Raw genomic sequence first — 22,481 nt, 5'->3', positions numbered from 1 at the left:
ACTGGTTAAAAAGCTGAAAATATGAAAACGCGCCACACTGAGCGAACCCTTATCCGCCCGAACCCGGAAACAAAAAAAGAAGAAAAAATGTGAAAGGGAATGTGAAAAGTGTCAAAACGTTTGTGTGTAAGAATCAAGTGTAACAACAGCAACAAAAAACAAAAGCTGTGAATCGAAGACAAAAAAAGTGTCCCGGGCGAGTGTGTGAGTACCAGGAGGTCCCTTCCCTCCAAACTTTTATTGAAGGCATCATGTGCTCTACATACACCCCGAAACGGTCCCCCGGGAGGAATTCAGTGAGAAAACGATGATTGCTCAAAATTCTTCTCTCCTTTTCTGTCGAAACCGAGAGAAAATTTCGGATATTTTGACAAAAAAAAGAAAAAGAAGATTTGGCCCGGGGGCAAAACCGAACCTGGGATGTCACAGGTGAACCGCTGGGAATCCTATATGTGAAGGTGCCAGAATAGCGCCCTATATGTGTCCATAAATGAAAAGTGGATCGCGCGTGTGCCGCATATGTGCGGTCGTCTTTTCTGTGTACTGGCAGCGCGTGCACCCATAATGCTCCCATATACGTTCCATGTATGGTCCATATTTGAGGGTGGCGGCCGGCCGCCGCAACGACACTCCGGAATTACACGTGGGCGTGTTGTTTACCGTAAATCGACGCGACATTTTTTTCTATTAGTCCGGGCCCATTTTCTCCGTTTCTCGAAGTTTTTCACCTATTTTCTTCATTCTTTTTGCACAAAACAGATAATGGCAAACTTCAAAAATAAAAAGAAATCTATTCAAACTTGCGGAAACTTATTTTTTCAATACAAAACTTGTTATTTTCTCAAGAAACTAGAATTTTAAGTTTTTGTTGAGAAGTTCGGGTCTGATGTTCCGCTTCACTTCGGTATGATAAGAAATCATATTTTTCAGGTGGATTTAAAGGTAAGAAGGTAAGTATTTGTCATACCGAAGTAAAGTCAAAATGCCGGACTTCGAATTTCTTCGACGGGTATCATTTTCTTTCAGAGTTCAAAGAAAAGCTTGAGAATCAATGATTGTGTTATAATCACCAAGCTAACATATGATTTTTATAGGAAATCGTGTGTGATTTTCAATTTTTTTAAAGTATTGCCATTATCTGTTTAAAAAAGGAAAGAACTTCGAGAAAAATGGAAAAAAATATACAAGTCCGAGAAATGGGAAGTGAACAAGTTGGAAAAAAGAAAAGTGAAACAACATGATAGCATTATATAACAATCACAACAATGAATTAGGCCTTTCTAGTGTTTCATACAGAATAATCAACCAAATGTGATTGGTAGAATTAATGCTGATTATGCTATCCATATGCGTTCCATATGCTCCCCACGTTTTCGGCCGACCGCGCGGTGATCCACGTAGACACATATAGGGTCCAACCCTCATTCTTTTTAGCCGCACATACGCCACCGCGCGGTTCCATATGTGTTCCCCAGCGGTTCACCTGTGGTGTTGAGCGGCGCGCAAAACTGCACACCACTGAGCCACACGAAAATTTTTGAATTTGGTTAAGAGAGCGTATAGGTGTGCGTAGATTTCCTTCACTTGACGCCATGAAATTCCATATAAACTTTATGCTGCGTCCAAAGTAACTTTTTCGCGGAAAATCCGCGCGGAAAAAGTGTCCAAAGTAGCCATTTCTTTTCCGCGTTTTCCTCTGCGCCTTTAAGGTAATCGCGGTGAGACCAGCTCACTTTTTTGGAGGGAATTCAAAAAAAAAATTTAATTTTGAAAATTTAACTTTCCCTCCTAAAAAATGCACTGGTCTCACCGCGATTAGCTTAAAGGCGCAGAGGAAAACGCGGAAAAGAAATGGCTACTTTGGACACTTTTTCCGCGCGGATTTTCCGCGAAAAAGTTACTTTGGACGCAGCATTAGTTTTTTTCAGTTTTTCAGTTTTTCTTTCCCAATTCAGGAAACTTTCGTTTAGTGTAACAATAAGATACAAAGAAAGTTAGGGAAAGGCAATTAGAAAATTGAAAAAAAAACGAGAAAGCAACAAAAGAGGATGGATTAGCGTCTAGGAAAAATACAAGGTCTTCTGAATTCCAGATGCATTAGTGATGATGATGACCTCATCAGAAAACGAAAACGACTTCTGGAGCGGTGTGACGACGGAAAAATGGAAAAATGGTCAGGAACCGGGAAAAAGAAAAAAATTCGAAAAAAAAATTCTGAATTTTTTAAAAACTTTCAAGGGGCTGGAAGAGGAAAAATTAGTCCTTGGCTTTTAGACCGTGGCCAAGCTTTCCATCATTTGGTTTTCTAGGCCACCACGTAAACTGGAATTGAATGGAAAAATGGTGAATCCTTCGTCGATCTTTGACACATTCCATCTGTCTCTCTTCCATTCTAGATGAGTTCTCGGAAACACTAAACATAGCCCGTCCAAATAAACGGAAAAGAATCGAAAATGAGCCCATTCGCATTCAGAAGACGTCAAAAAGGGGAGCCATCGGAATGTATGTGTGTCTCTTTTTTCATCGTTCCCCCCTTCTTCTTTTTTTTGCACAATAAATATGGGATTTATGACGAGTTGTCTCGGAAGCATATCGGAGAAAAGTGCAAAAATGAGAAATGCAACAAAAAAATTTCGGGGGCCCCCGAAAACTTTTGGTCTCGAAATTTTTTGTGTTTTGAGTTGTAAACTATTTATTTAATAATTTTCTTTTTGAACATTCTATTTTCCCTTCCATTTCATTGTTTTATTCCTTTTTTGATAAAAAAATTTAATTCTCGAATTGTTCGTCATTTATAATGCCGGGTACGCAATTGCGCGTGATGGTGTCTCAAGGGTACGCAAACACCGCAGCAGATATTTGAATTAAATCTATTTTTTCTCCTTCATTTTCATCGGTTTTTCACCGAATTTTTCACTTTTTTCTCAAATTTCAGATGGAAGATCCAGTTGCCAACGAGGACGCTACCATTTCGGCGCCAGAAACCGCTCCGGAGACATCTGAAACCACACCAAGCGATGAGCCATCGTCTAGCGAGCCAGCACCGGCTGCAGCTCCAATTTCATCGCGTCGTGATACGTATAACAGAAATGTTTATATTATGCTCGATGTAAACCATCGAAAGGTAGCCTCATTCGTCGATTTTAAACAAATTTTTGCGAAAAAAAATCAATAATTATGAATGTTCATTAAAAATTTCATTCAGGTCGAGCCACAAGACATTATCGAGTACGAGTGGCCCGTCAAATCCGGCGATCGCTGGTTTCTACAAGAACAAATCGGAGAATTGCTTGATATTAAGAGTTTTTCGAGAAAATATCCAGATTTCACTCGCCGGAAGGTCAATCATGAGGAGCGGGAGTACTTGGAGTGGAACTATGGTGTTCATAAGCTTCTTAATGAGACGCGTACGGTTTTTTAGGCTTAAACAGCTTGAAATTCGATAAAATTCATGGAAAAATCGATTTTCAGTGCTCCGCGACATGAACGCGATGCGTGCCAGCGAGATTCACGACATGATGCAGTCGGATTTCGTGGATATTTATATGGAGTACAAGAAGGTCGTGGCGCAAAGAGAACGGGAGGCTCAGCTCGAGAAGGCCAAAGAGATGGAGGCGGTAAATTATTATTATTTTTATTTTTACCAAATTTTCCATTTTCAGATCAAAAACGACGCGGGAAAATTGGCGGAACTCCGTGCGAAAGCGCTTCAAAGTGCCGCTGACTTCAATAAAGATCTTCAGAAAATGCGAAGAAACGAGCGCAAACATTTTTGGGATATTCAGACTAATGTTAGTTATAAAATACGGGTTTACGCGTCAGAGGCGCGCCAGATTGCGGAAGTATGGTGTTATCAGACCGGAAATCAGTTTATCGCGCAGTTTTTTTGCGTTTTTAACGATTTTCACAATTTTTTGGTCAAAGTTAAGGAAAATCGATTAAAAACTCGATAAATAATACGCATTTTCTATAAATTTGGTCAGTATTTGAGTTTTTTTCGAAATTTTTTTTTGAAAACTTAGATTTTGGCATAGAACACTTGAAAGTTTCGTCTGGATTCCCCTTCATTTGTGAATTTCAACGATTTTTTGCGGTTTTTAGAGTTTTATGGTTGAAATTCGACAGGAAATGTTTGTTTTTTTGTATCTGGAGAAAGAAAAATCAAAAACTCTGTGAAAAAAAACTGAAAAATAGTCAAAAGTTCGGATATTTCGTCGAAAATTCCGAAATTTTCAGTCAAATTTTGCTTCTTTTTGCTGTAAAAATCATCTGTAACAAAAAACGCGTCAGAGTCGCCCCAGATCACTTTTAAGACTCGTAGCTTTAAAATCGTCGAAATATTCAGATTTTCGAACAAAAATGTCATCTGGGGCGCTTTCGACGCGTTTTTCCTTTAACAAAAATCACAAAAATTGGCTCATTTTTCGATGTTTCAGCTTAAAACTCTACCAATCTGGTGCGCCTTTGACGTGCTTTTTATCGAAAAAATATCCAAGAAAAATGTCACTATTTCCCATTTCCAGATTATTCAATCGCGTCGCAACGCATGGAAAGTGATGAAACCCGAGGCGACTCGTCCGGGGCCCTACCCAGTGGCTCTAATCCCCGGCCAATTCCAGAATTATTACAAGAAATTCACACCGGATGAATTGAATCGTCTTCCACTCGGCACCGTCATGAACACGGATCATCTGTATCCTCCGCAACGTGACGCCTCTCCACCGCCTCTGACGATCGCTGAAGTCGATTTGAGTCGTCAGCAGAGAGAGGAGGCGATGCGCGCGAGAGAGGCTGCTGTGTCGACGCACATTATGCAGATTAAACAGGTAATTTCAGCACAGAAAATTTCAGATTTTTCAGTTGGAAAATGCATGAAGTCACTGTAGTTTTGCACCCTCACCATCTCCTCTGTTTTCCCCTTTTTATTTGGTTTTTCGCCGATTTTAGGAGTACTATACGACCGACGAGGAGAATTATCCACCCTTCTAACACACTGGATTCGTGACGCTTATTAACCCAAAAAATATATATTGTGATGTAAAAACTGTGTATTGTGTGCCCTTCTAACCCCCTAATAAAGAGACTCCCTTTGTTTTTAAAAATAAATTAAAAATGATTTTTTATTTTCAAAATTTTCACTTTTTTTTTCTTCCCAGGAAATCCAAGAGCCGGCCGGCTATGTCCCGCCACCGTTGGACCCGAATCGACAGTGTGATTCGTGTGAGAAGACCGGTGGAGATATGATATGGTAGGTTTTGTGAAAGTGCTGAAAATTCGCTGAAAATGAGCAAAAATCAGTCAAAATTTAAAAAAAAAACTGCCCAAAAAGGGTTTGTTGTCAGAAATCTTAGTTTCTAGGCTACTGAAACCCTCTGAAATCTCAAAGTTTCAGATTTTCCAATGTAATTGAGTTGAGAATTTGAAAAATTCTGGTTTTTGTGAAATTCTAGGCTCGAATTTTCGCAAAAATCGATCGAAAAACGTCATTTTATCAATTTTTAAAGCATTTTTCTGATTAAAACGTGATTTCTACCGTTTCAGATCTGGAAATCGGTCGAAAAACGACTTTTTTTTTCATTTTTCTGACCAAAATGCGATTTTTACCGTTTCAGAACAAAAACCAAATTTTTGAATTGAAAACATGTGCAAAAATCGCTGAAAATGCAAGGAAATCTTGCTATTAATTCATTTTTGCTGAAATTTCGAAAAAATGCATTGAAAAACGTCTTTTCACCAATTTTTTTGGCATTTTCAGACCAAAATGCGATTTTTAACGTTTCTGATCTAATAATCAACTTTTTGGGTTGAAAACATGAACAAAAATAGCTGAAAATGCAGTAAAATCTTGTTAATTACTCATTTTTGTCGGAATTTTGAAAACAAAACATTTTTATCGATTAATTTCAATTTTGTCAATTTCGTAGCCTTTTTGACAACAAAATCTCAATTTTTCGAGATTTTACTTTTTTATTGCCAAAAACACCTCCAATCCAAAATCCGAGTTCTAGGTGTGGATTTACGCCGTAAATCAACCCTAAACCTCAAAAAAATCACTCATTTGCAGTTGCTCCGTGTGCCAAATCGTCTACCATCCACGTTGCATCGAAATGCCCGATCGAATGGCGGCGCTCGTCAGAACGTATGAATGGAGTTGTGTCGATTGTCGAGTCTGTTCGATTTGTAATAAACCGGAGAAGGAGGTGAGACCAGACATCTGGATAGACAAATGGACTGAAAATTCTAGAAAAAGCTGGAAACAAGCTACAAAATCGAAGAAAAATGAAAAAAAAATCAAGTTCTGGCGCGGCTTTGACGCGTTGTTTTCTCGATAGTCTGAAAAGCGTGTCTTTGGCGTTGCAGCTTGGAAATCTTCAAAATTTTCAGATTTTCGAACGAAAATGATGACATCTGGGGCACTTTCGACGCGTTTTTCCTAGAAAAATCACAAAAATTGGCATATTATCCGATTTTTCAGCTGAAAACTCTACCAGTCTGGCGCGCCTTTGACGCTTTTTCTGGATTGTTTAAAAATCCGATTTTCGACTAGAAATCTAGGGATTTCACTGGTTTCATGTGAGAAAATATGAAAAATTCGCTCTTTTCCAGTGTAAAACGCGTCGAAGGTGCGCCAGATCCACATAAACTTGTCTGGGGCGCCTTTGACGCGGTGTTTTTTGATAAAAAGTTGGAAAAATTTAGGTTTTGAGATGTAAATCGGTGATTTATTACATTTTTTTTTCAGAACAATTTTCAAGCTGGGGCGCGTTTGACGCGTTTTCGAAATTGAGAAATTCATTTCGAAACTTCGAAGTTTTCAGTTTCAGAATTTCCAGTCGAATTTAGCAAAAAATCGCATTTTTGAGTCAATTTCTGTGATTTTTCTATGAAAAACACGTCGAAAGCGCCCCGGATGATATTTTTATTCGAAAATTTGAACATTTCGACGATTTTTGAGCTATAGAATCCTAAAAGTGCCCTGGGGCGCCTCTGACGCGTTTTTTGGGAAAAATAGCAGGAAAATTCAGTTTTTGTAACCGAAACACCATTTTCGAGGCCAGTAAATGGTAAAACTGATATCTGAAAGCTGAAATGCGTCAAATGCGCGCCAGTCGCGAAAAACACCGCTGGGGCGCGTTTGACGCGTTTCCGATATTGCCAAATTCATTTTAAAACATCGAAAACAGAGCTGTGCGGAAGTAGAATTTTCAAAGAAGGAAGTCGGAAGAAGGAAGAAGGAATTCCGCACAGCTCTGATCGAAAATTTCACTTTTTTGTCTTTTGAATTTTATTCAAAAAAAAGCAAATTTTCGTGAAAAAATTGGAATTTTCTGTAAAAAACCTTTTTTTCACTCAAAAATATCCCAAATTTTCAGAACGAAATAGTGTTCTGTGACAAATGTGACCGCGGCTTCCATACGTTCTGCGTCGGACTCAAATCTCTTCCACGTGGCACATGGATCTGTGACACGTACTGCTCGGAAACCAACAGAAATCAATCGAGACGAGCGTCGACGGCAATCGGAGCGAGACGATAATTGAATAATTCGATGCATAATTACCCTTATTCTGTAAAAATTAAAATTTTACCCAAAAAATTCCACTTTTCCTCGATTTTATCTCCAATTCTAACCCTAACTTATTGATTTTTTGATTTTTTGAATCCTCTACTATGGTCTCTCTCTCTCAATTTTAGCATCAACTGGTTTTTATATTTCCTTGAAAAATTCATGAATTTTTTGAGATTTTCCCCACCAAAAATCGATTAAAAATCATCTGTTCCGATCAGTTTTCATTTATTTTTCTCCCTTTTTTTCCATTTTTTTTCAGCCAAATTTCCAGGTTATAACCAGATATATATGTCAGTGTCTTCGGTGTCACTGAGCTCCGATGCCAATGTCCGATATCAACGACTGGCACAGGAGTACACGAAGCTCAGGGCTCAGGCGAAAGTGCTCCGAGAGGGAGTGCTCGAGGAGAGGGGGCGGGGCGATAAGTTGGCGGTAAGAGTTTTCGAGGAGAGAAAAACGCGCCAGAGATGCGCCAGCCAAGTTTATATGTGAAAAACACCAGTTTTCTTATTCAAACATGCTCTCAAGGCACACCAGACACGCCGAAAATTGACCAATTTTCTCATTCAAAAACGCGTCAAAGGCGCACCAGATTGGTAGAGTTTTGAGCTGAAACATCGGAAAATAAGTCAATTTTTTGTGATTTTTTCAGAACAAACGCGTCGAAAGCGCCCCAGATGACATTTTTGTTCGAAAATTTTGACGATTTTCGAGCTACAGAATCTTAAAAATGGGCTGGGACGCCTCTGACGCGTTTTTTGTGAAAAATAACAGAAAAATTCGGTTTTTTTAACCGAAAGACCATTTTCAGAGTTCGAATGCGTCAAAGGCGCGCCAGATTTGAAAAAAAAACACCTCTGGGGTGCGTTTGACGCGTTTCTAGTTAAAGAATTTGAAAAAATTTCAGATTTTTCAGACAAAAATCGGTGCATTTTCAATTTTTGTGGATCTGGTGCGCCTTTGACGCGTTTTTCACTTTATAAAGGGAAACATGCCACTTGTTGACAATTTTTGATGTAAAATTGGATTTTTTCGGTAAAAACTTCATTTTCAGTAATTTTTCACAAAAAAACGCGTCAATGAGGCCCCAGACGACTTTAAGATTCTTTGGCGTTGTAGCTTAAAAATCGTTAAAATTTTCCAGTTATTCTAACAAAAATGTCATTTGGAAACGCGTCGAACGCACCCCAGTGGTGTTCTTTTCATATCTGGCGCGCCTTTGACGCATTTCAGTCTCCGGAATTCAATCTTGCAGTTTTCGGGCTCTGAAAATGGTTTTTTTCCGTAAAAAACTGATTTTTCTGTTATTTTTCACAAAAAAACGCGTCAGAGGCGCCCCAGTACTTTTAAAGATTTTTCAAAAATCGTTAAAATTTTCCAAATTTTCGAATAAAAATGTGATCTGGGGCGCTTTCGACGCGTTTTTCTAGGAAAAAATCACAGAAATTTTTCAAATTTTCAGGAAGAACTGAAATCGAAAGAAGCCGTCATCCGACGTCTTCAAGCCGAAAACGAGTCTCTCACATTTCGAAACGATCAACTCGCTCGTCGCGTCGAAAACTTTCAATTCGAACCGCCCATCTCCTCGACGTCTTCTCAACGAAAAAAGGCTCCGCCCCCTCAAGATTCCGGCGGTCGAATTGAGCTTCTGGAGCACGAATTGCGTCAGAAGCTGGCGGAAAATGAGCGTTTAGTGAGCAAACTGGATGAATCCGAAAGGCAACACGAGATAGAAATGGCTGAAATGTCGGAGAAACTGGCGAAAGAGATGCGAATTCTGCAGGATGACGTGAAGAGGATGAGGATGAAAACGACGAAAGCGAGTAGGCAGGAGGAGATTCAGGAGATTCAGGAGCAAAAAGAGATTCAGAGGAATCATGAAAAAGAAGAGGAAGAAAAGGAGATGGTGATTGGGAGCCCCGAGCCACCAGAGTCACACGAAGAGGCCAGAATTATGGTGGCTGAGGCGACGAGGGGAAGCTTTTCAGGTAGGTAGACATCTGGACAGACAGACAGACAGACAGATAGACATATTCTGAGTTTTTTTTTCAAATTGTTCAACTAGAAACGCGTCAAACGCGCCCCCAGTGGTGTTCTTTCACACCTGGCGCGCCTTTGACGCGTTTTTTACTATAAAAACGCGAAAAATATCAGATTTCTGACAATTTTTGAAGTGAAAATCGATATTTTTCCGTAAAAACTGATTTTTCTGCTATTTTTCACAAAAAAACGCGTCAAACGCGCCCCAGTAGTGTTCTTTCACACCTGGCGCGCCTTTGACGCGTTATTCACGATATAAAAAAGTAAAAATGCCACTTTTTGACAATTTTTGAAGTAAAAATGGATATTTTTCGTTTTTTGAGTTTTTCTGCTATTTTTCACAAAAAAAAAACATAGTCGATTTTCACTTCAAAAAGTGATTTTTTTTTCCACTTTTAGATCGTGAAAAACACGTCAAAGGCGCGCCAGATAAGTTTTCCAGCAAATATGGCGCGCCTGCGACGCATTTGACTTAAAATCTGAAAAATTCAACTAGAAACGCGCCCCAGCGGTGTTTTTTTTTTGAAATATGGCGCGCCTTTGACGCATTTCAGCCCTCAGATTTCAATTTTTGGCCCTAAAAATGGTTTTTTTTTTTGGAAAAACTTAATTTTCTGTTTTAACCATCAGAAAATTTGTTTTTTTTTTAACCCGTCAGAGGCGCCCCAGACCACATTAGGATTCTGTAGCTCAAAAATCGTCGAAATTTTCAGATTTTCGAAAAAAAAAGGCATCTGGGGCACTTTCGACGCGTTTTCCGCAAAAATATCACAAAAATTGGCTTTTTTCAAAACGATATCAATCTGGTGCACTTTTGACGCGCTTTCATCGAAAAAAATTTCAAACATGTTCAGATTTTCAAAATTTTTCCACACAGCTCTGATCTTGACTGACGGACAGACAGATAAATAAAATACGGACATCTGGACACACAGACATATATAACAATTTTTAACGAATTACCTCGACACAGTTCTTACAACTGCGCTCCACCGAAATGCCGTTGAAAAATGTCTATTTTTCTCTGAGTCTCCCAATTTCGCACACTATTTTCTTCGGTTTCGGTAGAGCGCGGTTGTAAGAAGCGTGCCCAGCTAATACCTAATCCTTCCAATTCCAGCGCTAACCAACGTGTTCACCCTCCTACAACAACGCTGCGAGATCTATCCGTTCGATTCGAAACTCGAACGTCTTCCCACTCACGTCGAGAAGCTCTCCTCCGAATACGCACAAACCGCCCGTCTCTTCTCGAATCTCGTCGAAATTCTGGATTCAATCATCTCGAATTCCGTCTTCGAACCCGCTGAGCAACTCCCTGAAATCACATCAAAATGCCGGCTGATATCTCAACATTGTAATCAAATGTTGAGAGATTTGGTACGACAAATGACAGAAGAGGAGAATCGAGTGACGTGGTGCTCGGCTCCGTTGAGCAAGTTGAATAATCAGTGGATGGCTTTGATTCTGGAACTTTTTGACGTCTTCGAACGGGTTACTGTATCGTTAGGGTCTTCTGAATCTGAGCTCCTTCTCTCCTCCCTAGATTCTCTCGATCAAATCACCAGCGCCCTTCTCGATTGCTTCCAGAAGCGCTGGATATTCGAGGCGCGGCTCCCAACGACGACTCGTCGTATGCGGTGTGTGGGGGCGGCGCTTGAAGAGGCGCTCCAAATGGCGTCGCAGGAGACGTCGAAGCTCGCGGCGCGGGGGAGACGGGTGACGATGATGGAGAAGGAGAGGGGCGTCAAGGAGCAGAAGGAGAGGGAGGAGGCGGAGCGTGCTCCAGAAATTTTGGAGCCCCAGAATCCCTTTGACGATGAAGATGAGGACGACTTCAAGGACGCCTCGGAGACACCGGAGCCTCCCACCGGAGCTCCGGAGCCTCCAGAACCTCCCAAGATTCAGAAGACGTCAGTGGCTCCATCTGAAGCCCCGCCCCCTTCAGACCACCTCCACACCGAGCTCCGCCTCCTTGCCACCCGCAACGAGGAGCTCCAAAAAGAGCGTGACAAACTGTTCGTCGACAACTCTCTCGTCAAACGAAAGCTTGAAATCGCTAGCGCTGGAACCGAGAAATCGACGGATATCGATCAGATATGGTCGATTGGAATGGAGAGACGAGATGAGTGGATTCAGAGGGTGCAGAAAGCGGAGAAGGCGTTGAGATTCTATCAGATTGAGGTGAAATTTTTGAGAAAAATTTAGAAGATTTGATAGTTTTTAAGCGAAAATAAGTTCTCAGCGTGTCTGAAAGTCCCCAAAACAGTTTCAGAATCTCTCGGAGTGAATTCCGGATTTATGGAGAAAATTGTCTGAAATTTGTTGTTTTTGAGATCTTTTCCAGGCTCCGGGACAACTAGAAACGCGTCAAACGCGCCCCAGAGGTGTTCTGGCGCGCCTTTGACGCGTTTTTTACGATAAAAAAAGCGAAAAATATCACATTTTGACAATTCTCTGTTATGTTTCACAAAAAAAGCGTCAGAGGCGCACCAGACAACTTTGAGGTTTTTTGAAAATCGTCAAAACTGTCAAATTTGTGGATAAAAAGTGTCATCTGGAGCCCTTTTTCTTGAAAAAATCACGATTAATTGGCTCATTTTCCGATTTTTCCGCTCAAAACTCCACCAAACTGGTGCACCTTTAACGCGTTTTCCATCAAAAAATCGCCTTTTTTTTCTAATTACTGGAAAACTTAATCCTCTCCGAAAAAACGATTCCGGGAGTGTCTGGCGTTCCTTTGACGCGTTTTTGAACGAATCGAATCCGGGACGTTTCGAAACCGATCATAACAAAACTGGACATTTTGGAACAAACTATTATAACGGCACGCTTCTTACAACCGCGCTCTACCGAAACTGAAGAAAATTGTGTGCAAAATTGAGAGACTTCAAGGGGATTTCGGTGGAGCGCAGTTGGGAGAACTGTGTCGAGCTACAAGATGAAAATCGAAAATATCCAGTTTTAAAGTGTCCCGATTTCAAAATGTTCGTTTTTTTTTCAGTTCGACCTGCTGCTCCGCCACGAGCTTGCCTCCGAAGAGCACCTGAAACGCGTGCTCGCCGAGCTCGACTCGGTCACAAAACACAATAATCGGCTGAAAGATGAGCTGGAAAGTGTACGAAAAGGCTACGAATCACAGCTCGGCGACCTGTCGGAACATCTCGCAACACTTGTGAAAGAGAGAGAAAAAGAGAAGGAATCGAACAAGAGTCGTGGAAGTGTGAGTGGATTTACGCCCGTAAATCGACAATTTATGTGTTTTTTTTTTCAGCTGAAATCGTTCTTCAACAAGTCCTGAATATCATCATTGCATCATCATAATTTATTTTTTTATTCTATTGTCTGTGATAATTGTATTTAATTTTTTTGCCGATTTTTCCAGTTTATACTTTGTACCCATACATTCAAAAACGGTCAGTAAATGGCGCTTTTATGTATCAAAATGCCTGACACTTCATCTCGTGAATTCTGAATTTTCCAGTCCAGGCGGTCCCATTTACCATAGGACGACTAGCCCCTGGACTCGTGTCCACCATCCCCGGGATCCTGGTCGCGTACCATTGGGTACCCATACATATCATCCCGAATTGGGAGAAATAATCGATAGAAGTTGAGTGGAATACTGGGTAGAATCGCTGAAATTTGATTCAAAAATTTTCAGTTTTTTTCAAATTCCATTTTCCTTATCAACGGTCCACCCTTTTTACAACTGCGCTCCACCGCAAACGAGAGAGTATCAGCGAGAGACGCAGAGTTTGTTCTCGCGTCAACCCAAATTTTCACATTTTTGACCAATTCTTGCATTTTTTTCATAACAATTAACAAAAAATGTGAAAATTTGTGTTGGCGCGAGAAAAATACTCTGCGTCTCTCGCCGATACTCTCTCGTTTGCGATGGAGCGCAGTTGTAAAAAGGGTCGGCTGCTAATATAGCTTTGAATAGCTCCACTTACAAACATCTGCATATTATCCGGATTCGGTGAGAAACCGGGCGGTACAAAAACCGATAAATAGTTGCCTGTCCGGTTCTGATCGCATAGAATCTGATAGGTGCAGGGGGTGGAGAGTTGAGTGGTTTTCAGTTTGTTGAAGAAAGCTGAAAATTTTAGAGACGAAATTTGCACGATGAGGCCAGGGCCATCTTTGCACCTGCGCTCTATTTACAAGAACGGTACATTTTTTTTGCGTCACGTTGAATATTCGAACTTATGTGCATACTACACCGGCTATATAAATTCGAATGTTCACCGTGACGCAAAAAATGTACTATTCTTGTCAATAGAGCGTGGGTGCATTGGTAGCGCCGCCCTTATCGTGACGACTTACATAGGCCGGTATCGATTGATTTGTCGGGGGAGGGGCAGTCGCAGGTGGACGGTGGGATGGGAGTTGAGGAGAGGAGGGTTGAGAGGGGGATCTGAAAACCGAGACGTCCTAGAACCGATGTTTTTGATTCTGACACGAATCGCGATCAGGACGTTCTGATTCGTTTCGAAACCGCGAAGTTTCGAAACCGTTCAGTTTGAAACCGAGACAAACAGGTTGTTTCAAAACCGAGACGTTTCGAAACTGCTACATTTTGAAACCGAGAAATTCGAACATTTCAAAACTGAAACGTTTCACCGAAGTGAACAGATTTGAAACTGTGCACTTCTTGGACTTCTTGAAACCGGTAAACGTTGAAATTCGAAATCCGAGAGATTAGACATTTCTAAACCGGTACACTTTGAAACCATGACATTTGGAAACCAGACAACGTTCTCACCGTGTAGTTTACTGTGGTGAGAGGAGGGTCTGGCGTTGAGTTTTTCGTGTATGTCGAAAATGAGCCAGCGGGTTTTGAAGTCACAATTGTGGTTGATGATTCTCCAGACTCGGAGAATGAAGTGATCTGAAACGGGGTAGTTTGTTGTTTTCTGAGACGTAAGTAGGATGAGTTACAGATTCGGAGCTAGGACTAGTAGGGAGCCTTACAGAAATTGTGGATGCTTCAGTTAAGACGGTCTGAAATAATCTCGAAACTACAATAGTGGCTATGGTATTTCTGGTTTGATCTTACTGTATCAACGGCAGGAGTTAGGGTGGATTCAGGTGTCAGTGGGGACTGATTAGCAAATACAGTAGTAATTACATTGTCATCGTCGTCAGTAGATGAGCTAAAACTTGTGGAAGTGGGTCCTGTCGAGGCTTGATCACTTGGAGTTTCAGAATCTTCAATAGATGTGATAGATGCAATGGAAGTCGTGGTTTTGTCTCTAGGATACAATGTTGATAGTGAGCTCCCTGAAGATGTCGAGCTTAGATTCGGCTCAACTGTAACAGGGAAGGCAGATGTTGTCGGATTTCCATGTAGGGATGTTGTTGGTTGCTCTGATACCGCAGAAGTTAAAGTAGTCGATAAGTTTTCTTGGTTTTTTGTGGAGCCACCACCCGACGTGTCAACGGATGATGCTGTTGACTCTGAGGTTTGTCTACTTGGAGTTCCTGAACTTTCAGATGCTCCGGTAGATGTGAGGGAAGCCCTTGACGAGTGCGAGAATCTAGACGTCGGTGTCACTTCTAGAACGCTTCTGGTTGTGTCTTCAGGAGATATCGTTGGTTGTGAGTTCCCATCAGCTGTAACTGGAAATCCTGAAGTTGACTCAGCGGTAGTCAGAGTTTCCACTGCAACGCTTCTGGCTGAGACTGCAGAAGGCATTGTTGGTGCTGAGCTCCAGGGGTATTCTGAAGACGTAGGATTTCCTTGTGAGAAGGTCGAAATTTTTGAGTACTCCGGTGAGGTTCCAGAGTTGATCGTTGTCTGGAAAACAGCATGTTCTCAGGATCAAAAAGTTTTGGAAAAGGTGATTATGCCACCTATTCTGCAAACTTGGCCAATGATTAGATTTTGTTTTTTCTTGCGTATAGAGTATAGCCATAAATTTTCTTAGTACTTAAGTGTGTGCTTTTCTTATAACCAATACGAATATTGGTTCTCAATAGGGCGCACTTCCATACAATCTTACCGCTGTAGTAGCCGTGGACGTCGAAAATCTTGTTCCAGTTGTGCTCCATGCCACAATGGGCTTAGGTGGAGCACACGCGCGGCAACTCCAAAAAATATGAAGAGCTAGGAATATAAACGGATGGAAGTTCATGTTTTCGTTTGGAAATTGACTTTTGTTCATTGTTTAAATAGAAATATAATGAGATAGTTGATGACTATATATGCATTTTTAATGGGAGTAGGTGGTTTACATATTTTTCAAAAAAATTGAATAATAAGGTCAGCGGAAAATTTTGGCACTTTCTTCACATTCCTCTCAACTCTGGTATTGAGCCAAGATCTCGGGTCTCGTGGAGTCTCGTGGAGTCTCGTGAAGTCTCGTGGCCACTAATGACCACTAAAAGTGTAAGAGCATACACTCAATTTTATTTAATCAATCAAATTCTCGAGCCAGCTGGGAGTTATTCTTATGTCTAGAAATCTATTTGAGTCACCCCCATCTAATTTCCGCTTTTTTTTCCTTTTTTCCCGAGTAAATTAGGTGAGCGAACAAAACAAGGCTTTGCGGAGGTGTTTTTCTGGGCTCAGTGAGCTGGAAAGCCTATGTGATTTTTAGATTTTTAAAAAACACAGAGACTCATCATTTATTACATGTAAAAATAGACCGTTTTCTAGAATCTTCTTGGTATTTTCAGCATGCCTCCCAACATCTGGAACACCAATCTCGACGTGTATTACTACGTGAAACGATCCTTCAACCTATTCCTCACCCCTGTATTTCCACTTATCCTCTATTGTGTTCACAAGAAATCCCCAAAGAACTTCGGGTCGTTAAAGTACTTCTTGTACTTTCATGTCACTTGGTAAGTAAGTACCCCGGGATACTGTACCTAAGTAGGGACGGTCACCGAGTCTTATATCACTGGGAAGCTGAGAAAACGCTGATTCCGAATATGTATTCAGTTTTTGCCCTCGAGGTCTGGTATTCGAGAAAAACAAGGTCACAGTTTAGATGACTATAATGATTTGCCAGGGGTCCAAACTTTGACCTAGTTTTTCTCGAATACCAGACCTCGACTGCGAAAACTGAATGTATATTTGGAATCAGCGTTTTCTCAGCTTTTCAACGATATAAGCCACGACCTATATCTCCACACTAACTTCATGATCTTATCTAGTTAGGTCTGATTTTCAGCATCTCACTTCAATGGTGCTACAACTGCTTGCTTATCGATGGCTTCCAATTTGTACCATCTCCTTTTGTGGTGATTCAGGGATTTCCGTCTTATTTTATAAATCCTTCCTACTTATACATTGCGAATTATTGTGTGACCTCAAGTGACTGAAATTTTAGACTTTTTTGTCTAAATTCAAAGTTATAGGCACCCTCGGATCTTGCCTCACACTTTTTTGCAATCGATTGTTCAAAGTGATGAATTTATACAATTCGAGGAAGCCTCTGTACCAGTGGATATTCGAAATATTGATTTATTTGGGAGTTTTTGGGTTCGCAGTGTCTGTTGTGCCGTCGGTGGCAACAAGTATACCAGTGGATCAACCGAGAGCGAAGGGGATGTATAAAGGTATTTTTTTCAAAGGAAACCAATAAAATATCTAGAATCAGATAAAAATTTCCAAAATTTTAGGCTCAATATTGACCCATTTCGGTGCAATTTGGTAATTTAAATTTGGTGGCCTAGGAAATGCATTTTCTAGGCTACCAAATTAAAATGCTTCAAAGTATGTCCTTATGGGGCTCAAAACTTTGTAAACCGTCTGGTGAATCCGAGTATTAAGTTTATATTAAGCTCAGTGGCCTAAGATTCAAGATACTCGGGGTTTCTAGGCCATAGGCATATTTAATAAGGAGTCAAAAGCTCTAACTTTGTAGTTGACCACTTTTTGGTAGGAATTCGCTCGAGAGAGTTAAAGGTAAATAAAGAAAGGACTAGAACTCTGAAATTTTGTTTTCCGAATTTCGAAATTTTTTTTGAAAAAACGTTAATGTTGTCTAAAAATGTTTAATTTGCATTAATCTCAAAGCACAAATGAATACTTATAAAGTCGTGGACTAGCGTTTCAGGTTTCAATTTTATAGCTCCGGAAAGTTATACCCACAGATTTTTCCAGTTTTTTTTTTCAGCTAGATTTCGAGGTCCTCAGATCGATTTTTTTAAATGTTGTGTTCTTTGTGAAAATCGAATCTAGATCTTGATTTTTGTAGTTGACCACTTTTTTGTACGAGCTGTCTCTAGAGAGTTACAGTCGAATGACAGGAGGCATACATTTTTCGTGACATGCGTTTAAATTTTCCGAAAAAAGTTTATTTAGAAAATTATATCTTTATTTTCCAGCCATCATACCACCGCGCTTCTACCCCGACATCATTATGAATCCCAACGTTGTCATATTCTGCGACCCCGAGATATCCTGCAATTCCAAACATTTCAAGTTCAACTTAATCCACATCTCAATCGTCACTCTCACCATTATCATATCCGCCAAACTTGCGATTTGGATGCTCCAGAAGAAAATGAAGTCAAAAAACGAATCGGAGAAAACGAAAAAGATGCATAAAAACTTCAACGACCGCTCGATGTTTCAAGTGTTAATCCAGTTCTTATTCTCTACTATCCCCTTCACAATAGTCAACTGCCTACTGTACTTTAGCATAATAATTCCAGAAGTTTCCTATTTTGCAGACGTGATGGCTGAGTTAATGCCATTAGCATGTGTTCTCACTCTTTTCGTGTTTTACGAACCTTATCAACATTTCTTATTTGTGAAAATCGGTGTACGTCACGATACGTGTCATATTCTGTCAACAACTGGTGCCTTGGAGAAAGGTGTCAAGTTGCAACTGAAGTTTCATACCGTTCATTAGGAGAAATACATATTTTGTGGAAATCTCAGAAAATTCTGGAACTTTCCGATTCTAGAAAATAAAGAATTTTTGGGTTCCTAACAGTTTAAAGGTACAAAAAGGGTTAGGTGTAAGACGACCAGAGTTGCATGGAAGGGAAATCTTCTCATCCGGAAGTCGGAAGTTAATTTTGAAAATGACTAATAAATAAACAAATTCTAGTTATTATTGAAAACTAATTTTGGCGTTGTTTTCATACAAAAAACACCAGAATTCAGCCGAAAATTTCCTTAGTAACACAATCGAAAGAAAATTGGTTTCTGCAAATTCCAAAAATGAAAGAAATACACAATTGAATTTTGAACAATTTGACTGGTTACTAATTGGTGGCAGTGAATGGATTTTGTGAAAAATTAAATCGTTTTGTTAAAACTTTGAAAATGAAAATTTCTTGGATTAAGCAACAAGTTGAACCTTCAAATCCAAAAAACAAATCCAAAAAGTGATTATGTTCACTTTAAAGAATTAACCAGTATTTTAACAATCTATAGACTCTTTTTTCGAAGAAATTTCAATCTAATTTAAGTATTGTGTAAATAACAGTTTAGATAATTTCAGCTTTCTCTTTTCCTGATGATACTGTACTGTTAGTTTGAAATCAATTCCAGGCGATGAGAACAATTACTCGTACAGTATTCCTTATCACAATAAGAAGTAACGCATCTCATTTCACTTCTCTTCAGAAAAAATAAACAGATATTCAGACAAAATTCCTATTTTCCCGGCTTAGTTTTGGTATTTACAGAGATGAAATTTTTCAAACAGGTGAATATATGAGCCTTTTCAGAACTGATCTTTCACGGAACAATTACGAAAAGGATCATTTGTGGAATTGGAAAGTTATGCACGAGAAATCTCGCATTTCTCGCAGTTGGTTGTATCGCATTTTATATTTTTGTCTGGCGTGAATGCGAGAATATTCTCGTTCTTTCATTTCTCGTTCTCGCAGATGATCGCATTTTTTTAATTCTCACGTGAAGATCGCAAAAAATTGCGAGACTCGCGAGACTCGCATTCCAATCTTGCAAAACGATTTCATGAAATACGTTATTCAGGGTTTTATGAGTACCAAAGTGGAAACTTTGAAGTCAAGAAAATTGTTCAAAAAACTAATTTAATTGGGTTGAGTTAAATCACAGTATGTTTCAAACGTCAGGGAACATTTTCAGCCGCTTATCAGACAAAAACAATTTTGGATATATTTTGAAGTTTTTGGTATATTAGGCCAACTTTTTTTTTGGATTTTTAAAAGTTTATAATGGACAAACCCACGAAGAAAACTTGCCTATTCACGAACGCAAAATAATGCATTTTTATGGCACAAAAATGTAAAAAATGCATTAAATTGCATTCGTAGATACATTCCTTGTAGACTGCCACTGTGAGAATTTTCGAATTTTCCAGTTCCTTTCAGAAATCATTTATTCGTTCCAGACAACAACACTCGTCTGGATGTATCCAATGAGCGTCTCCAATCATAGCATTTTTGAGATTAATGAAAATCATGAACACGTTATTATTGGTTTGATTTATAGTATTGTCTCATTTTTGGTATTTCCAGTTTGCCTACCCTTGATCTACGTAAGAGCTGAATTCCAATTCTATAAATTTCAGTTTAATTCAGGCGCTTCACGATAGGAAAGAGCTCAATGAAAACATATCTTATAAATTGATTAATATTCTAAACATCTGTGATTTTTTACAATCTGTTATTCATTTTTTAACGGGGATTTTCATTATTTTCCCTACATTCACAAAGAGAATCGACCCGATTGTTAGAGTATGGTGAACACAATTTTTCGAGAATTCTAAATGAATTATTCTAGATATTAGGCTGGACTCTAAATACACTATGGGTGGCAAGCTTTGTTGTCATTGCAGTACTGGCCTTAATTCGTCTCGGTGTCACATTTTTTCGCACCAAGTCCAACAAATGGGCACTTTGGATGAAGGTTGCAAACTATTATTATTTTTTAATTACTCTCTCCCTTTTCAGATTTTATTATTTTGTGGAAGTCTCTATATTTTTCTAATATGGATAATCGGATGCATAACTCTCAATTTCCAACTTGTCGGTATCACTTGGTCATATGACATGACAGTTGTCTACAATGATATTCTGTCGCCATTAGAATTATATTTTTGTTCTTCAAGTTTGGTTCTCAGCTTCACATCTTATATTCTCATCCTGGGAAGCATTTACAAAGTCAGTCACTAAACATTACAGTATTAAACGTTGTTTTATTAGAAAAAGCGGAAATTTCAAAACTCGTTTTCTGTCCGAGCTGAAATCGGAATTCTGACGCAGGCGACGGTTCTAACTACCTACATGACGACTACACTGGTTCTCTGGCACAATGCAGGTTGCTTTTCTAAACAAATGCAGCTTAAAGAAACTAGTTTTCTTCAGAAGATTGGTTTAAAATGACAGATATCACATTGGCTTTATTGAATGGTTTATGGATTCTGGTTACTCATTTGAATGCGCTCGTTTTGATTGCCACAAATCGGTTAGTATCTAAGTATTAAACACGGGCAGCTTAACATTATTCAGAACTGTTCGTAATCAGTTTTTGTCAATGATCGGTAAAAAATCAAACAGAGAGATTTCCAAAATTGGTGGATCACCGACTGTTCTCGTCAACAAGAAAATATCAAGCGTCGTTAGTTGAATACCTTGCTCTTTTTCGCAAAATTGGAATCGTACTTATTTATTTCAATAAATATAATCATATACTCTGTCTATCTGGCCATTGTCTTTTTCTCTCGTTCTGTTGCCATGGAGATTTGGGATGCACGCTCTTTTTTTCTTTCCTCTTATTCTTATTGAAAATTCTCTAGCCGTATATTCTTCGTTTGGTTCAGCTGCTCCAAAATGTCCAACTCATTGGATTTTCCGAATTTGGTCATGAGAAATGTGTTGCAGTGGGGTGATATGAATTCGATGTGAGTTTTTTTTGGCTGGTTGGATAAACTAGTGATGAAATTTAGTTTTCTTTACTTTTTTTCAGACTAACACTCCGAAAAGTTTCCCATAAACTCAGAACATTTATTGATGAAGAAAATCCTGATTTTCGCATCGAATGTTTGAATGTAACCGTGCGAAAAGATGTTGCATATCTTAGCATTCAATTCGACGGGACAAATTTTATGTCAATAGAATATCAGAAGAAAGAGGAGTTTACAATTGTAAATTGTGATAAACGAGAACGAATCGTGAAGATGCATTATCAGGAAGTGTTAATCAAAGACTTGAGGATATTGTTAAGAAATCAGAAATCGATTCTGAAAGAGTTGGGTATAACTATAGAGGATTCTTTCCCCGGCTTCAAGAACATTTTCACATCGCGGCAGATCAGATTAAAATATTTGAAAATGAGCACTACGACGAGCAAAGTTATGGAAATTCTTCCCAATCTATGCCCAAAGACTTTGCAAGAAGTCCAGTTGATGAATAAGAATACAGCATCCCCTCACATGGAATTAGATGAATTAATGAAATTAGGGCATTGGCAAAACTTGAAGTGTTTTGTTACATTTGGATTCTGTTTTAATGGATCCATAAGAGAATTTTCACACTTTTTGTTTGCTCGAGTTGAAATACAGTCGGCGACTCCAGATGATGTTCTTTTTTTGAAAGAGGTGAGTCGTCTGGATTCTCTTTAGTCATCTTTTTTTTCAGAAACTAATCCAGCTGCCGAGTTTCAAAGAAATCCGTTTCAAATCCATGGAATTTAAGGAGGGGGATCGTCTGAAAGAGTTGTTGGGACCGCCTTCATTTGAAGATGATAGTGTTGCGAAATGGGAATTCAGTGTGGCAGGAGAAAATCGGAAACTTTGTATTCTAGTTAGTAAATTTGAATCTTTTACTATTTCTAACTATCCTGTGTGAAATAAAAACAATTTTGTGGCATGTCGTTTTCTGTATTTTTCTCTCCGCTCTCTCGTCGTAGAGGCCTCTAAC

General features: G+C 39.4%; 6 protein-coding genes across 6 annotated transcripts; 5 read left to right on the top strand and 1 right to left on the bottom strand.

The window, feature by feature from the left end:
* Nucleotides 1–2,935: 2,935 nt before the first annotated feature.
* On the top strand, nt 2,936–7,535 carry GCK72_020807 (uncharacterized protein; the record flags this gene model as incomplete). The annotated part of the gene is made up of 8 exons (XM_003106540.2): nt 2,936–3,124; nt 3,206–3,407; nt 3,472–3,617; nt 3,663–3,791; nt 4,524–4,826; nt 5,157–5,248; nt 6,065–6,200; nt 7,374–7,535. 8 exons carry the CDS (start codon nt 2,936–2,938, stop codon nt 7,533–7,535), a joined length of 1,359 nt encoding a protein of 452 aa, XP_003106588.2.
* Nucleotides 7,536–7,856: 321 nt separating this feature from the next.
* Nucleotides 7,857–12,906, top strand: GCK72_020806 (uncharacterized protein; the record flags this gene model as incomplete). The annotated part of the gene is made up of 5 exons (XM_003106472.2): nt 7,857–8,000; nt 9,031–9,556; nt 10,729–11,789; nt 12,610–12,828; nt 12,880–12,906. The coding sequence occupies 5 exons, from the start codon at nt 7,857–7,859 to the stop codon at nt 12,904–12,906; spliced, it is 1,977 nt and encodes a 658-aa protein (XP_003106520.2).
* Nucleotides 12,907–13,045: 139 nt separating this feature from the next.
* On the bottom strand, nt 13,046–15,745 carry GCK72_020804 (uncharacterized protein; the record flags this gene model as incomplete). Its single annotated transcript, XM_053733805.1, has 6 exons — nt 13,046–13,243; nt 13,562–13,704; nt 13,935–14,025; nt 14,374–14,499; nt 14,668–15,408; nt 15,614–15,745. The coding sequence occupies 6 exons, from the start codon at nt 15,743–15,745 to the stop codon at nt 13,046–13,048; spliced, it is 1,431 nt and encodes a 476-aa protein (XP_053582718.1).
* Nucleotides 14,843–15,538, top strand: GCK72_020805 (uncharacterized protein; the record flags this gene model as incomplete). The annotated part of the gene is made up of 1 exon (XM_053733806.1): nt 14,843–15,538. One exon carries the CDS (start codon nt 14,843–14,845, stop codon nt 15,536–15,538), a length of 696 nt encoding a protein of 231 aa, XP_053582719.1.
* A 545-nt stretch (nt 15,746–16,290) lies between the features above and the next one.
* On the top strand, nt 16,291–18,171 carry GCK72_020803 (uncharacterized protein; the record flags this gene model as incomplete). The annotated part of the gene is made up of 2 exons (XM_053733804.1): nt 16,291–16,457; nt 17,949–18,171. 2 exons carry the CDS (start codon nt 16,291–16,293, stop codon nt 18,169–18,171), a joined length of 390 nt encoding a protein of 129 aa, XP_053582717.1.
* Nucleotides 18,172–20,846: 2,675 nt separating this feature from the next.
* GCK72_020802 (uncharacterized protein) lies at nt 20,847–22,409 on the top strand (the record flags this gene model as incomplete). The annotated part of the gene is made up of 5 exons (XM_053733803.1): nt 20,847–20,880; nt 20,928–21,027; nt 21,383–21,463; nt 21,529–22,159; nt 22,212–22,409. The coding sequence occupies 5 exons, from the start codon at nt 20,847–20,849 to the stop codon at nt 22,407–22,409; spliced, it is 1,044 nt and encodes a 347-aa protein (XP_053582716.1).
* Nucleotides 22,410–22,481: the final 72 nt, after the last annotated feature.

The sequence above is a fragment of the Caenorhabditis remanei genome, chromosome V, assembly GCF_010183535.1.
Source record: "Caenorhabditis remanei strain PX506 chromosome V, whole genome shotgun sequence".
Classification (NCBI taxonomy): domain Eukaryota; kingdom Metazoa; phylum Nematoda; class Chromadorea; order Rhabditida; family Rhabditidae; genus Caenorhabditis; species Caenorhabditis remanei.
Note: the sequence above shows the minus strand (reverse complement) of the source record. Positions and strands in the feature narration are given on the sequence as shown.